Source organism: Ambystoma mexicanum, chromosome 6q (assembly GCF_040938575.1).
Source record: "Ambystoma mexicanum isolate Mex_15411 chromosome 6q, UKY_AmexF1_1, whole genome shotgun sequence".
Taxonomy (NCBI): domain Eukaryota; kingdom Metazoa; phylum Chordata; class Amphibia; order Caudata; family Ambystomatidae; genus Ambystoma; species Ambystoma mexicanum.
In genome coordinates, this window is record NC_090937.1 from 1,054,087,899 (window position 1) to 1,054,105,531 (window position 17,633).

A 17,633-nucleotide genomic window follows, 5' to 3' on the forward strand; every position below is an offset into this window, starting at 1 on the left:
CGGGGGCAGTTGTTCCTGGCAGAGGGTGCAAGTCGGTGCTTCGTCCAGGGGAAGAGAAGATCTCGACGTGGAGGAAAGCTGGAGGTCGTTGCACTGCCAGGGAAGAAACCAGCTGTGGAGTTTCCCGGTTAAAAGGTACTACCCTTTTATTCGCAGTAGTGGTGAAGCGTGGCTATCCGGCCGCCGGGGTGCTTGGCAGGGGCGATTCGACCACGAGACGATCCAGGAAGGTGAAAAGAGGGCAAACTGGTTATCCCCACCAGTTCAGAGGAAGAAGACTCCCCGGGATGAAGATCTTCTCTGTCGTTGGGAAGTGGTGAGACAGTTCAGCAGGGCTCCACCGGAGGGGTCATCGTTGCAGGTTGGCTCAGCTTCTCCCTCTTCGGATTCTTTGGTCCTGTGGCGACTTCTGAAGTTCCAGTCCCCAAAGCCCTGCTTTTATGCAGAAAGCCCCCATTCATCAGTCCTAGCTGTCACTCAAACATGCTAAGTGGTGAGCGGGCGGCTCACCACTGGGCCAATCACACAAGAGTGTGACCTGAGTTGCCGAGGCAACTCAGTCCAGGGTGCCTAAACCCCCCTCCCACATATCCTGTAGACCCAGACAGAGTGGCACCACTTTTGGAGGCTTTTGTGCAGAATCCCGCCAAAAAGTGGAATAAAGGGCTCGACTTGGGTTAGAGTTACAAAAGCGAATACAGACGCCATTTTGGCACTGAGTTCTGGCAAAAAATCCCAACCGGTGAATTAATATTAAATTAATAAACCAGCGGTATGTTTGAGGCTATGCTAAAAAGTGGTACCCTCGAACAATGGGAAAATCCCATAGGAATATATTTGCGGTTGAATATAAAAAGTAGTATCCACTGCCACCAGCCAAAACTCGATCAGGGGGGACTGGACAGTGCCCCCTCGAACAACAGACCCAGGGGCAATCAAATTGCCCCTATCAGTACGTCCACAATATGATGGTTTGTACTGGTTCTGTTCACAATTTAGGACTAGTAAAGCCAATGGTGACTTTACATGCCCTGGGAGACAGTAGTCAGTCCCAGGGTGCGGAGTCTATGTTTGGGGGTCACTATGACACCTCTGTGTTACTGCACGGAGGGTGCTGTGTAACACACATACCAAAAAAACATGAACCCCTATGGAGTAAAAGACCCCATAGCCCATACAACACATTACAAAGTCAAAGGATATCTCAAATCATGTCTAAGAGTGGGAAAAAAAGAGTCTCGCTCTTAGCAGGAGAAAAATATAAACCCCAAAAATCCAGCAAAGCTGCTGGGGGACTCACTAGGTTTGGGAAATTAGCCTTAACGGAGAATTCTCCCTAACACTGTGCACGCCACCTCTTATCCTTACAGCGAGTGTTAACAAGTGGCAGGTGTGTATAGTTAGGATTACATGCCTGACTCTACCTGGTCTCATCAAAGGGATAGAGCCATTGCGAGTCAGTAGAGGTCATCTTCCTGGCCTCATTTCTCATCTTCCTCAGCTCAGTAGTGTTTTCAATGTAAAGTGGGGAGGAATTATGGGAGCTCTAGTTTCCCATAAATAAACAGGGATAGGGGTCATATGGGTTGTGGAAAAAGGGGGATACCATGTCTCACCATCAGGTGCTTATCCCCCTCTCCTTCAGGACCCCCTACCCAGGTGATCCTCCCTCGCTTTTCCACCCACAGGTTCGGGATCCAAAAGTGATGGCTTTTCCCTGGCCACCCGAGTAAGGGGGGCCCAGAGACTAGCTTATGAAACATCCTCTGGTTTTTCACATGGTCCAGCAGGACAGGGTATTGTTCTCAAAGTGTGTCTAGCAGTGAACTTCTGGCATGTCAGACAATTTACAATGAAACATCTAACATGTTCCATAAAATCTGGGATGAACCAGTTTTCTGAAATCAATACTGCAAGACACTTTCTCGATGTGTGTGCTGGATGATGCAATTGATCTAGTGCTACTTTGAGCAGCCCTAGAGGCTTAACTGTATTCCCGGTGCTGTCCTGCCACCACATTGCATCTGTGGGGGACAATGAGCACCCCCTTCTTTTCTGTAACTGTTGCTCTTCTGGTGGTGCTCTTCCCTGTAATTCAGTAATGTGTGCTATGGTTAGTGTATTAAAACCCTCCTTCATTACCATGTTGCGTGCAACTTTTATTTGTTTGGTTCAACTGCAATATCAGATATTACAGAAAAATATGGTGCTCTTTTTGCTTCTTTGTCTGTGGCCTTATTGCTGTGAGAAATCAAATCTGCACCTCTGGTGCACTTCACCATGGTGATGGCCGATCGAAGTTGCAGTGGGTGTATGAGCCTGTCCAATAGTGGTGCATGCTGCACTGGCATGCCGCCTGCGTGAAAGAAGCCACACCTCTTCCAACATGACAGTCCTACGAATACTGTTGATGTCGCGGAGACGGAATACACAGTTACATGTGTTTCGAGTGCCAAAATCATTTATATATATGACACTTTTCCAGTTTGGTTGCTATATAACAAACAAGTTTAGAAAGAACAAATCTGTGCAACACTTTCCAGTCCTGATGCTTAAATGTCCTCATCAGTGGTTATGCTTTCCCACTGTTGTGATAATAAATAGACCCTCTGAAGGAAATTCCAAAAGTGATGAACCATTGTTGGATTCACATAATGTGTCCTGTCCATAAACAAGAGTATCTTCCCCAACATTGAGGGGGAAACAAGCAGCAGGCTTCTCGTTTGAACAAAATTCACATACATAGCTCTGACAGACTAATCAGACACAAAAGAAAATCCACGCAAAGAGAGTTGTCCAGTCTGGCCCTCTGTGTCACAGATCAAGATGAACACACTTCTCATAGGAGAACTATAAGTGCAAAATATATCCAGTGGCTGACACACCACAGACAATTCAGAGAATGCCAGAAGTGGAGAAAATTGGTCCACAACACCCTAACCAATGATTCTCGGAAATTTGGACAGAGCATCAATGGGAATAATAAGATCTGCTCCATCAATAATGGTGTCTCTGAGCCTGACTGGATGAACTTCATCACTGATACGCTAGGAGGCATTAACCTTGAATCGACTAACATCCTCCTACAGCCTGGAGTTTGGCAAATTAGAAAAAGCAACAAAGAAGTTGCCAGACTGATCAACATCAGTAAGTCACCCCGGGCCCTTGGCCCTGACGGTCTTTGTAACCTACTGATCAAATCTTATGTTGGATTATGAGCTGACATCTTAGATCATCTCTTCTGTTCCATTGGCGCCACTCAAAATCTTCCTCAATCTTGGCACGATAGCATTTTGGTTCTGGTGTTAATGAAGGGCTCTCACGCCGATCCACGCAACTACCGCCTTTTGGCGATGCTAGATGTCCCCTCAAAGGTCTTCGCCGGGATTCTTCTTGAGGAACTAACCAGTTGGGCTGAGGCCGCTAACATCTTTCCCTGAAATCAAACTGGGTTTAGAAAGGGCTGCTCCACCTCTGTCAACGCGTTAGCTCTCACAGCCATTATCCAGCACTCATGGCAGATCCGTAGAAGCCCTGTCTATGCAATATTTGTTGATTATAGTGCTGCATTTGACACAGTGAATCGTGCTAGGCTGTGGGGGAAGCTGACCAGTTGTGGGGGGTTACAATCAAGCCTTCTAAAGAGGATCATGATGCTACATGATGAGACCCGGATTAAATTGTGGCTGGAGGGCAACTGTGGAACATCATGCTGGATTCACACAACATTGGGCCTTAAGCAGGGCTGCATATTGGTACCCCTGCGGTTTAACTTGTATTTATCGGACATGGGGAAAGCCTTTACGGACCCAAACTGTACTCCAGCCAAACTAGGGGATCAAGTAGTACAATGGATGGGACTTGCTTATTCTTGACCTCACTCCACGCAGCCTAAAATCAGCATTGGATAAACTCCACTTCTTTTCGGCAGAACATTCACTAAAAGTGAACACCGCTAAAACAAAAATGATGATGTTTGGGCCTTCACGTAAACAAGCTGCTGGAGCTGCTTGGAATCTCATGGGGGTTCCTATTGAAGTAGTCACTGAATACATTTTCTTGGGCATTATGTTCGATGTAAAACTTGGGAGTTACCCTCATTTGAACAAACTCAAAGTCCATTGTGCCCAAACTTCTGGGTCCTTTTGCTCTTTTGCCTCCAAAGGAGGGGGATAAGCCGTGGGTGGTTTGGTTAAACTCTACTCTGTGAAAATTGTTCCCCTTATTTGTTATGCTGCTGAGGTATGGGCTCTCGGGTCCTTGTAGGCTGTTTCTAGAATTTAGCTGAATACCGTTAAAAGGATTTTAAGACTACCGCCATATGTCTCTTTGGAAATGTTTTACCTAGAGTTTGGTTTACTACTGACAAGAGAACAAATCACGCTGTTTTGTCTGTCAATGTATTGGAAGCTAGTGCTTGCTCTGAGTAACACTCTTCTGGGGCTGCTGTTTGAGGTGTTCTCCGCTAAACTTGCTTTCATGAAAACCTCCACTTTGGGAACGCTCAAACATCTGTCCAACCCATGGATTAGGAGATCTCTGGGTGATTCCATAGAAATGAACATTAGCCAACTTAAAAGAGCCATGAGGATATCCCTGGAGGCTTTGGGTGTTGACCTGCTGACAGTCTATTTGGCCTTGAAATCGACAGCCAAATGTTTCTTCGAATATATTACAGTAAGACAGCTGGTTCCCACTTAAATACAGAATTTCATTGGTAACCACTTTGTTTGGGATTACATGCGTCTTAAATTAAATGTGGTTAAAACGTTCGAGATTACTGGGTGCTGGCTCAAAGTTGCCAGAAAACAAAGATTTTGCTGGTTTTGTGGTGAATCAGTTTGCCACCTCCTCTTTGATTGCTGTGCAATGATAGTTCTATGGGCAAAATCGACCAAAGCTTCGGGGCTTGATTCATCTGCCAGCTCTAATGAGCTCTGGGACATTTTTATGTCTGGGAATCAGGGGCGATGCATAATCCACTTCACTAAATTATGGAAGGAAATATATGAAAAGATGGCAGTTTTAGAAGCGTCAAACACCTTTTTAATGAATGATGGATGATAATGTAATGCAAATTAACAAGGGGGGGTCCTGGGAGTCCCTCTGCCAGACATTAGTCCTGGTTACGAGAGAGTTACCCAGAGTGTTTAGCTCACTATCTTTCACAGAGAAGAAATATCCCAAACATATCAGTCTTTGTCCTGCCCTGGACCCCCCTTGTCAATTTGCATATTTAAGTAACTTTGGGTCTCACCCTAAATTACTAGGGGAATCCAGATGTGGACCCCTTGCTCACTATTCTTAGAGAGGCACAGCTCCTCCCTACTGACGAGGTCCAACCAGACCGAAACACGTGTCTGGGGATGCTGTTGGTACTCTTGTTCAGAGGAGAATTGCCTAGCATTTCTGTGCTGGACTGCCCCAGGGCAGGACAAAGCCTGATATGTTTGGGATATTTCTTCTCTGTGAAAGATAGTGAGCTAAAGACTCTGGGTAAGACTCTCGTAACCAGGACTAATGTCGGGCAGAGACTCTCCCAGGACCCCCCTTGTCAATTTGATAATGTAATTCTACAATTTCTGTAATGATGACTTACGTATTAAAAAGGTATTAATTTAACTGCACAATACTAAATAAAATGAATAATGCAATATACAGTTCCAGAAACGCCCCTCTGCTTGGTGCTCATCTCTGGGCTAATGCATGTAGTCATTGCAGGGTTATCAGGTGCAACAAACCACAAGTTAAATTGCCTAATGAGTATCTGCCAGGCCGTCTCCGGCACAGGGTCCTTTGAATGTTGCAGACGCTTAGTAGGACAGTGCATATGGCATGAACATCTCTCCAGTTTGATTGTTTTATTGAGTACCATGTTAAGAACATCTATCAAGCTCTGGCATTTTAATCTGGGCCTATTGACAGCCCAGCAGACATAAAATACCCATATATAATGTGGACATATTTTGCATTTGGCCAAAGGTGGGACCAGGCACTCTGCAGGGGGTTAACATCTCAATATCAGAAGGGCACACTCCTACCAATGCATTCCAAACCAAAAATTGAAATGGGGCGATACAAATGAAGAAAGAGTTACTTTAGAAGTTAAGGCCTAAAAGAAATTTAAAAAAAAAAAAAAAAAATCAAATGTCTCCCTAGCAGTAGCACATCTTTAACAGAGGGATAAAAGTGCTGTTAATCAGGGCTGGGAATCAAACTGTGCACATTTTAGACAGAACACTACTGTATTATCTAGGACACCATTAAAACAATAAGCGCAGTAAAGCCGCAAGTTTCTTTTAATTCTGTCGTCAAGTAATAAATCATGCTAGGTTCATAATGGACCAGTAGTTAACCAGGCTGTTTAGTTCTAGGGTCGTTATTATTTTAAAGGGGTTGTATGAGAACAGTCTTAAAGGTGTCCGGCAATGACCCCTGCGTGAGGGAGGCATTAATGATGATGAGCAGAGCATTGGTTCCATCACTTCCTCGATAAAACATCCAGACTCTGGGATGATGTGACCTTCCTCACCTGCCTGGATGCATGGCACACCAGCATTGCTCCCTGTGAGTAACCAACATATCTGTTATTGCATCATGTGACTGACATCTGCAGCCACTGTTGACCTATGTGTTTCATTGTGCTCTGCTTGAAAATTGAATTTAGGTGTTTATTTACACCTCCGCCACTGTTGACCCATGCGTTTCATTTTGCTCTGCTTACAATCGAATGTAGGCGTTTTACATCTGCAGCCTTGTTCTTTGCCTGGATGTGTTGAGTGTTCCTCTGCCTCTCCCCCAACCCCCTCTCCTCTCCTCTTTATGTCCCTTGCACTTATTCCTGTCGTGCATCTTCGCCCACCCCCCTCCCCTCTCTACATGTTTAGCTCTTGCATGTTGTAACGGCCGTCAGGCACGTGCAATATTCCTGTCTCATGTTGTTACAGTATTGTATTCCCCCTGTATTATGTTGTACCGCTAAACGAATTGCACATGCACATTCTGAGCATCCTAACACTTAGTAAGAATGTTAATCCTTGCAATCCTTGTAACCTTTTTACCCTCCCTGCGATGGAGCGCTTTGAAACGATTGATCAAGTTTGTAGGTGCTATATAAATTACCAATAAATAAATCAAAAATAAGCACTGGGCCCTTCAATTTATTAAAGATGGAGGCTGGGATGATAGGAGGTAGGTTTGAGGGAGGTGAGCTTTTTAGGAGGTACATAAGGGAGAGAGCAGATAAATCAGTCAAGAGGAGCAGTGTGCATGCTGGGGTGCAGGGGGAGGGGGCTAGCGCCGCTTGATAAGATGATCTGTCAGAGTTCGTCTATTTGATTCAATGAAAATGTCGCAAATTCTGTCACAGTTGTTGGGTGGAATCTCTTGAACTGCTAGCAGAGAATGTAGGAAAATGCATAGAATAGTCTTGATAAAATGGATAAAGTCAGTTCAGAATCTGGTCAGAAAGGATATGACAATGTTTGCAACTGTGCGAGACGACTCAGTAAAATACAGCACAACCTTCATTTTTATGCAGGCAGAAAAGAAAACAAGAGACATAATGCAATTCTTCACTAGACTGTTGCTATTTTGCATAATCACAGAGTTAGAAGACTGGAGCTGTTTCTCCATCCAACTATATAGCTTCCATGGAGTAAATGAAATTAACACGCCCTTACTCGTTCATCAAGGTCAATTTGCCTTCTTTTGATACTGCTATTTTAGGAAAGAAGACACATAAAAGCTGCAGATGTCTGAAACCAGATTCCGTCAAATGAGATCCCTCGCAGGAAAGAAGTTATTGCCTACCCCCTTGAGAAAAATGTACTTTATCTGGGATCTGCTGCTCAGGTGGCACAACCCTTTCCCACCTATGGGGAAAGTCTGAAGCCAACCACACGAAATGTAGATGATTGCTATACATCCACCTCTTTGAACTGGGGTGCCAAGTTCGAGCATCAACCTGGTAGAAAGGCCTAACAGATTGGCAACATCCTCAGCTCCCAGGTCCAAACACTTCTTGTCAACGACTCATAACTGCACTTTTTCTAAGTCCTTCTGGCCCTCCTGTCCTTGCACATGTCTCGGTGCGTATATTGACTGGCTATCTTGCACTTTTCCTACCAGGTACCATTCTGGGTTTCTCCTGCTACCTATGTCCCTGCTCCTATATGGGTTGCAAGCCCCAAGAACTGAATACCCGTTTTCACCTTTTTCCGTTTTTTTCCCTGTCCTCTTGCGGTGACTCGGACATTTCTGCACAATGCATTGGCATCTTCTCATTAATAAATAATAGATGTGTTGCATTATAAAATGTACTGGTATTAACATGTTCTGGAAATATACTTCATGTAGCAGGTACATTACTTTTAAGAATAACATGAACACACCAACATTGTATTGCCTTGACATACCAGGCACAGTCTCCCTTTTCATAGTCCCAAATGATGTTTTCGGGAGCAGGTTGTGCTAAATTAACATTATTATTTTCCCTTTGTAAAGGATACTCAGCAGTAGTATAATGTGAGATTCTGCAACAAACTGAGCTTGGCTGCTTCCATGTATATAACTCTGAAAAATATGAAAAGAAAAATAACCCATTTCAGTATCACATAAGAAGTTGCCAAACATTTTTAGTTGAAAACCATCAGTAGTCATTAGTGTGATTACATAGAAAAACATGTGATTTAGGAAACCCACACAACATACAATACAATAATATGAATAGTTTACATCGAAAAGCACAATAAATAAACTTGATGCTACTTATTAAATGAAAACATGCACCTAAACTCTGACAGTGGGCGAGCAATCATGTTATTTTATCTCCTGACTTTTTCGGACAGATTCCAGCATGTCATAGCCTTGTGAGGAGCATGTGTGCAGAGTAACTATGTTATAAAAAAAAGTGCATCTAATAGAAACTCCAGGGGTGTGCAACTGTGAATCACACTGTGCACCACAATTAACATGCTCTCGTTATCAATCGCATACCCATCATAAACCCATAAAAGTGAGAGGGGGTTGTGGAGTCTCCTTGATGATAGGCAGACAGGGAGGGGATGCTTGGGGTAGTCCAGGAGAGACATTTCAACCAAGAGTGAGATTACACTTCCTTGATTTCCCTAGGTCACACACTTCCTGTGCCCTCTTAACATTTTCTGCAAACAAGATACACTGGCACAGACATCAGAAGGCACAATTCTGTTTACAACAGCTAAAACTGGACTCCTTACAAAAGGCTTGAAATGATCCAATCAGCTATGGCAAAGCGAGTATATAAGGGATGAGATGCCCCCTCATTAATTAATCTTTGGACCTCAGAAGAAGGATTGAACTGGAATTTTATTGGTGTACAATGTCATCAGTCATTGGAGTGAAGATACATTGTTCCAAGAAGGAAGCAAAACCTTCCCTCCAGCCACTGCAGTGGGATATTTGGAGTGACCTGCTGTTTGGACAAAAACTCATAGGAGTATCTTGCAGTACTCCAAGGAAGACACTAAGGTCAGTAACAGTTGTTCTCTCCCCATGGCATGTTATATGGGCAAAGGTGACATTTAAGGACCAACTCTTTACCTTTTTAAAGACACATAATTGAATTAGAAAATGTTCTTTATACCCAGATTGCCCCTTTAAATCAAATGTCTGCATATTCTATTTATTGGATTACAGGGGTGGGTTGATAGTGTATTTTTTTAGTTTATCAGTCTTTTTAGTTTTTCTTGAATTCTTGTATTTATTAAGATCATTGGGCATGCCTTTTATTTTAGGTGTACAGCAGACCTGTTGATTGGATGCCTCCTTGCTGGCTCACAGCCTTCGTGAAGAATACAGTCTACACCTCCCATGATCCTTCATCATTGCCTATAGTGGCTAGGACTGGTGCGAACTGAATTCCAAACATTTGGAAGGACACAAAATGAATGACCATGTCTCGTACAGAACTATGATGTGCTATAATTGCTACCATAACTGTGCGCACAAAGTAACCCATTTAAATAGTTTCTTCTAGGAGTCAGTTTTTCATATTAGAAGAAGTAAGAAATATGACCAAAAGTCAAAAATGCAGACTTCACATGGTCAGATAAGCAATTCACAAAACAATATACAAGTTTTCTATTGACATAGGTTTTGGAGTAAATTAGGTATGTGCAACTTATTTCACAACCAACAAATGCGGATGCATCAGGGAGTCATGGCCATGTGAATCGGATGCTTGACTGGGAGATCCAAACACATGTACACATATGTTCAAATCTATGAATACATTTAAATTATGCCCAAACGTTGCAGGTAAAAGTGTACGATGTGAGGTGTGAAATTGAATTAAAGTGTATGGAGCTAATTTTGGGACCCACGTTTCAGGAATCTGCTGAGTAAATGCCTCGAGTAAGGCTTTTATGCAGTCAATTCCCATTATGGCCCATTTTCATGGATTTGTATGGTGTAACGTACATGTCTGCCACTCCATTCCTTTCTGCCATACAAATACTTCAACATGATTTTCAAGCCGGGACAAATGCTGGGGATTCCTATGAAAAAAGGCACTGTACTCCATAGCAATCAATTGCAAATGCGGCCTGCCATACGTACAGGACAGGCAGAGTTCCCTCAATTTGCATGGCGGCCTGCAAAAGGGAGCCATACAAGCAAGTATACCATATTTTTGCTTTGGACTGAGAGAAACACACAGTTATAAAACATTTTTGTAAAATTTGTTTGAGGAGGAACATGGCACTAGGTCTATGTATTTATTTATTATTACATTTGTAAGGGGCACCTAACGCTTGGGCATCTGGGCACAACAATCTTAAGAACATGGTTACAGAGACAACAATTGAAGAGATTAGTTACAGGCTTGACTTAAGGAAGTGGTGACATGAAATGCAGATCATAGATAGGCATGCTTAAAGAATATGGTTACAGGGTAGACCTAAAAGCCCTTAGGTGGCTAGGTAAACAGACTTAAGGAAATGGTTGCAGACTAATAATGCTTGAGAAATGAGTTATGGATTTTGGCAGGCTTAAGAATATGGTTAGAGGTAATGCAGATCATAGAGAGGCATGCTTAAGTATATGGTTGCAGGATAGCATGGCAGAAATGGGTTTGGGTTTAGTGTTGCCACATTGTGTCACTTTAAGCGTATGTCAGACCAGCCAATTGTGGATGCAATGGGCATTTTCTGTAAACCAGCTGTAACTAACACATTTTCCGATGGTGGTAGTTAACACCCGATTCCATTTGTGAAACCGTTTTCAAGACAAGTATTCCCAGATAAAGTGTGACCTGTGCCAAAATCAATATTCTCCGAGACTAATTCAAAGACAAGTTTTAGACAGGATTTCTAAACTCTGGCCTGGTGGACACATGTTTAGGAGGCCACCCTAGTTGTAGTGAACAGGGAAACTCTGGGAGCTGTAGCCAAACCAATCAAGGTAGCATGGAGAGTGGTCAAGACTAAGTCTCAGGAGGAAGTGAGTGGGGCAGGGATCCACAATGAGTCCACACAGTGAGTAATTAAGGATTATGCTTAGATACTTAGTAATAAAAATACCATATTTAGTTATGGCCATGAAAACACTATGGAAATAACTAAGAACAGGTAATATTATCACACAACACTAATAGTAGAACACATATATACAATCACAGTGAGTTAGTGTGACATAATCAGTTCACCACCCCATGCCTAAAAGGGAAGGTAGGTAATTGGATATACCACCAACAGTCCACAGGAATTACAACCTTAACTTAAAATTTTCCACCCTAAGTTGTATGGGGGCATGTGCCCAAAGTACCCAAAGTTTCCAAAGAGATTTAGGCAGTGGGAAACAGTTAGGAGGAGGGTCCTGTGGATGTGAATAAGGTTCCAGAAGACAGATGAAGTACACTGGTGAGTAAAATCTTTTTCTACCATTTGGAGAGTATTGTCAAAGCCAAAAGATGCAAAACCAGTTAAAAGTTCTTTGCATTTTAAAAGGGTGCAGTTAGGAGTGTAGGCAAGTACCGTTGTAACTTACCAGCTATACTTCAATTTCTCCTCAGACTTGGTAAATCATTGGAGGGTTGCCAGAGGTCGGTTTTCCCACTGTTGGTTCTGGTCACAGATGCCCAGGAGTCCGAGGTGCAAGAGAGGTTCCAGTCGGGTCCAGGAGCTGGTGCAAACTGTTCCTCTGGATGAATGCAGAAAACACTGATACAGGCCTGCTCGAGGCACTCGGCCAGATTACGGTAAAATCGGGTTCAGTGACGGTCACCTATGCATGGCGATAGCAGGTGTCACAGATGTTGCGGTTGAAGAAAGCCTTCTATCCCGGAACCCTTAGATGCTAGGATATTGAAAATATGCAGAAAGGCTACTTGCAGGACACGCTGAAAACACCAAAATTTCTGAGTGGAAACATGGAATGGTAAAACCTCTACTGAAATAGCCCAAATTGGAGTTGGTCAGTCCACTGGATGTCCCAGGAACACTTCCGAAGACTGCAAATGGCAGGGCACTGAGAAGACGTTGAGAATGGTTGTTCCCACCACTCCATCGGTCGAAGCACCAACAAGGATCTTCGAAGATCAGTAGCCAGGCAGGGCTCCATCAGGACTGCAGCAAAAGTTGGTTGCCAGGCATTCTCAGGATCGGTCCAAAGGTCTTCCAAAGTCTTCACAGCTTTGCCAGATACTCTTCAGATCTCTGGGGAATGGCTGCAGGTCTCCTCTTCTTATCCAGAAACTCAGGTGAGCACAGAAACTCAGCCCAACCAATGGAAGATCTGCCCCTCACACACACACACCCCAGCAGCGGTCCAATCAGGGACCATTGGTGAAACTCATGCATACACTCCAGACATATGGAAACCAATTTGTGGATTGGGACCAACCAGTCCCAAATCACTTCCTGGCTTTCAACACACATGGCCTGCACTAGACTGAAAAACACTGCTTTTCCAGGCAAAAAGCCCTGTTTTCCCAGGCAAGGCAGAAGAAGGCAAAAATACAAGATGGCCAAGGAACAAATGAACAAAAACCTCCTGGTATGGCCATGTTAGCACACTTGCCACAATTAGTAACCAAACGCGGTAAACACAGTAAAGCTTAATAAACGTACAGTAAAATCAGGAAAAAGTAAATGCTGTCACCAATTTTTCCTTAGGAACATCTGTAAGTAATCAAAACTCCATTTGAGAGTAGTCTAGGGTGATACAAAAGCATCCCCATTTCAGTACACTGTAAGCTGCTGTGTGCAACATAAAAAAAATACTCAAACAGATAGCAAAATCATAAGACTAAGGGAAACATAATTTTCCAGTACTGACAGTCAGAAGGACTAGTCAGTTTCCGCATATCAAGTGAGAAAAGGGCCTATGGAGTGAAGCTGAAGGCTTCACTTCACTGCAAAAAGTTAGAACATGGTGCAAAAACAAAGATTTGGGGGGTTCATAGAATATGGAGGGAAAGTTGATAAGAGAAATCTTTCCTACCAACAAGCTTCAAGAGTAGAGGGGATTTATTTCCGACATCTTTTTAGCTTTAGAGTTATTACTGATAACTTCTTTCTGATTCAACTCGGACCTCAATGTGTTTGGAAACTAGGAACAGTTGAGAGAGAGGCAAAACAAACAAGCATATTGTTCCACAAGAAGGGTGTAAGTGCGTAAACAGTCTAAAAGATCCTGAAAGGATAGTATCTGGGGTTTTACCCCCTTTAGTTAGCAGAGCGCTAGTCAATGCCCTTCTTGTCACAGGGCAATTATTTCAAAGGATGAGGCCTTGAGGCGTCATTACGAGTACAACGGTGCTAGAAAAAAACAGTGGGAACTACATTAATACTGCATTACAACAGCACCATAATACAGGTTAGGCGGGAAGTGGAGTATTTTCCTCCAGCAAAAAGCTAGCAGTAAATCCACCACCTTACCGCCAATAATCGGCAGAATTACCACAGACAGAATTACAGCTGAAATCCCTTTGGGGTCCTATGAACTCCAAAAAATGGGTACTTACATTGCCTACTAACATTTATAATCCGGCAGTAAATCTGACTGGTCAAGTGGCAGTAACGGTAATTTCGATTGCAGGATTTTTGCAGATTTACCACCGGAATACCATAAAACTGATAAGGAGGCCCTTGGTCTTGATAAAGGCATAGCACTTCTTCTACCAAGCCCATGCATTTCTGCTGTGACTTTATGGAGTAGCTTTTCTCTTCTGATCTAAGGATTTGTGTAGCCTGGCGAGTATGGTCTGAATTTGTGAGTGGCTTGCCTAAAAAGCAGAGCATGCGTTCGTCATGATTGTGAGACAGCCTAATACACTTAATGCATCAGTGATGTGTTTTGAATTGTTTCTGCCCATGATGAAGTGGCAGCCTAATTTTCAAGGACCTGTCAAGGTGAATCACTGCTTTCTGGCTATGGCTGTTTTCCAATCTACAGCAAATCAGTCAATTTATGGCATTTTTTGGATTCGTGATAGAGGTATTACAACATCTGTCCAAGGTTGTACACTTGTCTGAACCAGACTTTGACTTCTTTATCGAGTGCAAAAGCGTCATCTTGCCGGATGCCAAGGTTGTTCTCGTTTGTCTGATTAGAAGGTATTTGCCTCCAATTTACAGCATTTTTTGGTATGACTGATTTTGATTGTCGAAGCTCTCTGGCTGGATGAGGTCAATCTCAGACTCTACTGAAGCCCACAAAGGCAGAGGGCTCATGCAGACTTTAAGCGAATATTGCGTGGAGCTGCTGAGTGTCACCTGTATGTAATTAATTGTAAAGGAGTGGGTGGCATTTTTTGATTTTTTAAAGAAATTGCAGGAGTGGTTTTCTTTGATTAAATCCATGTAACAGTGCACAGGGCACAGTTGGCCTCTAGTTTAAAAGCATACATGTACAATTTGCACAATGTGTACGGAGACATTGTGGACAGATGCCCGCTGTCCAGGTATGCTGCTCATGTCTGGAATTCCACCCATGCAAACACCACATACATTAACTAAGAGCATCACGCACATGCACACGCAAATAACTCAACCTCTTCACACCACTTCCCTCCTCACCCCCCTCCCCTCCTTTCAGGCTTCCCCGTTCACCAAGTATGTCTGTATGTAATGTCATTTACCCAAGTCTTGTATTATGTACTGCTCAAGTAACTAAGTATGTTTTTATGCAATCTAATTTTGTCTGTAACAGTGCCACGATGCCCAAGGGTTGCTGCACGCTTTATAAATGCTAATAAATAAATGCCTCTCATATCCAGTAGAGTCAGAGTTGAATACCATTAGTTAGCAGTGCAGAAAAATACAACTCTTGGCAGAACTAAGACTGGCCAATGAGGCATATGCTGTAAATTAGGTGACCGTTCAGTAGAAATGCAGTGGGAAGCTACGTATATGGTCCTCATTACAAGGTTGGCAGTGCAGGAAATTAGTGGTAGTAATTCCGTTACCGTCACTTTCCCGCACAGCCAAATTATAATTCTTGGCGGAATTACTGCCGGCAGTAGTCCCGCACAGTAAATCCGCCGATCTTCAGAGGAAAAGTGGAGGAATGGTCTTCAGCTTGTTTTGCTGGAGGTAAATCCTCCACTTAAACTCCACCAGTAATATAATTTGGCGGTGTGGAAAAAGTGACAGTAACAGAATTACTGTTTGGCGGTAATTCTGTGGATATACCGCTGTATTACCTCCTAACTCATAATGAGGCCCTATAGTGCCCTGAATACTCCTTGTCTTGTTTCTAGTAGCATACATTTCTGGTGCTAGACAAACTAATTGTCCCACAAAACAATCCTCCTTTCAAGGACCGTGTTAATCAAAGTGTGGCTTGTCAAACTACGGGCAGGCACAAATGTTGGATTCTCAGGCCTTCATTAGTCTCCATGAAATAAATTGAAAATCTACACACATTTTTCTCATTCATTTTTTTTTACAAATTTGTTCATTGTTTTTTACAGAATAAACAATACAAACAAGTATGATTTATGCATGATATAGTTAAAGTTCAACTTGGAATTCTTGCTGGTCTGAATTCCAGGCGTCGGCACTGAGAGTCTGTGGGGGAACATACAAGTTCTTAGTGTTCAGACGTACTGCCCAATTAGGCCTTGTCTTCCCATTTCCCCCATACCTTTGTAAATTTCCGGGGTTTACCCCTGGCTCTATATACTCTCCTTTCCAGACCCATACAGCGGTCCATGTCCGACACCCATTGGTTTAGTTTGGGGCGCTCCGCTGAGCCCCATGCGGCTGCTATCAGTCTTTTAATCAGCCCAAGGGCTACGGCCAGGATGGTTTTCTCATAGCTGTTAAAGTCTGTGCTTTCCCAAATTCCCAGTAATGCCAGTTTGGGTTCCAGGAGGATCGGGGCCTTCATTATGGTGGACATTTCCGGGTGCACTTGGCCCAAAAGGTTCTAATTTGTGAACATTCCAAGAGTGTGTGGTAGAAAGTGCCGCCCTCCCTTCTGCATCTAAGGCAGGTGTCATTATCTAGCCTCCCCCATCTATTGAGCATTGTGCAGGAGTAGTATACCCTATGGAGGATTTTAAATTGCATCAGTCACAGCCGTGCCGCTATCCCGACCTCTCCTGGGAACATCAAGGCCTCTAGCCATTCTTCATGTTCGATCCTACCCAAATCTTGCTCCCATTTGCGTTGCAAGTTGGTTAGGTCTTCTGCCCCGAACGCCGTTAGTACCTGATATAAGGTGGATGTTACCTTAGTGGGAATGGCTGCTTTGAATAAGTTGGCTTCCAGTGGGGAGTTGCTAGGAATGTTGCTCAGTGGTGGGAACTGGGCTGAAATAGCGTGGGATATTTGCCTGTATCTGAAACCCTCTGCTGTGGACAGCCCGTAATGCAGTTGTAGTTCCCAGAACGGCCTAGGTCTGCCGTCCTTTGTAACGTCTGCCAGGTTGTCTATCCCTTTCTTTACCCAGATTTCCAGGTACCCCACTTTCAACAGTTCCCTGAGGAGTGCATTGTGCCAAATGGGTTGTGCGAGGGTCGGTCTTTGGCCCCATCCTATATCCTGATGAGCTTCAGCCCATACGCAACACGTGAGTTTCATTGGCCCAGGTTGGGTTCCGTGGTATCGTTTCCCCCGTGAAGGGCCTGTCCGGGTGGCCTCCCTCCCCGTCGTCCCCTCTACGCCGCGGTGTAAGGGAGAGATTGGTCTCCGTGCAGCCAGTCATTTACTGACCCCAGCTGGGCTGCCCAGTAATACCTGTGCAGATTGGGTAGGCCTAGCTATCCCTCCCATATAGACCTCTGTAGGGTCTGTAGTGCCACCAGGGGTTGTTTCCTACCCCACAGGAGCCCTCTCAGGGATCCCTCAATGTCAGTGAAAGTCTTTTTGGGGATTGGGAGCGGGGCATTTTGCAGGACATATAGAAATTTGGGCAGGACCAGAATTTTGAACAGGGCCACCTTGCCCAGAAGGGTCAGTAGAAGGGATTGCCAGTGGGTGACATCCGATGCGAACCTGTTCATCACCGGGGTTAGACTGAGTTGGGTGTATTTTCCCAGTTGAGGGCTGAACTGGATTCCAAGGTATTTAAAGCTGTTGTGGACACTGTGTACAGGCATTCTCGGGGAGGCCCTGTTTTGCCCTGTATTGGGAAAAGGACCGACT

General features: G+C 43.9%; 1 protein-coding gene across 2 annotated transcripts in view; it reads right to left on the minus strand.

Annotated features, from left to right (window-relative positions):
* TUSC3 (tumor suppressor candidate 3) overlaps positions 1–17,633 on the minus strand; it is a 1,343,405-nt gene that overhangs the window by 299,236 nt on the left and 1,026,536 nt on the right. For both annotated transcript variants that reach the window (XM_069631593.1, XM_069631594.1), the window contains exon 7: positions 8,511–8,574. In XM_069631593.1, coding sequence (XP_069487694.1) covers positions 8,511–8,574 — 64 coding nt within the window. The remainder of the gene's footprint in view (positions 1–8,510; positions 8,575–17,633) is intronic.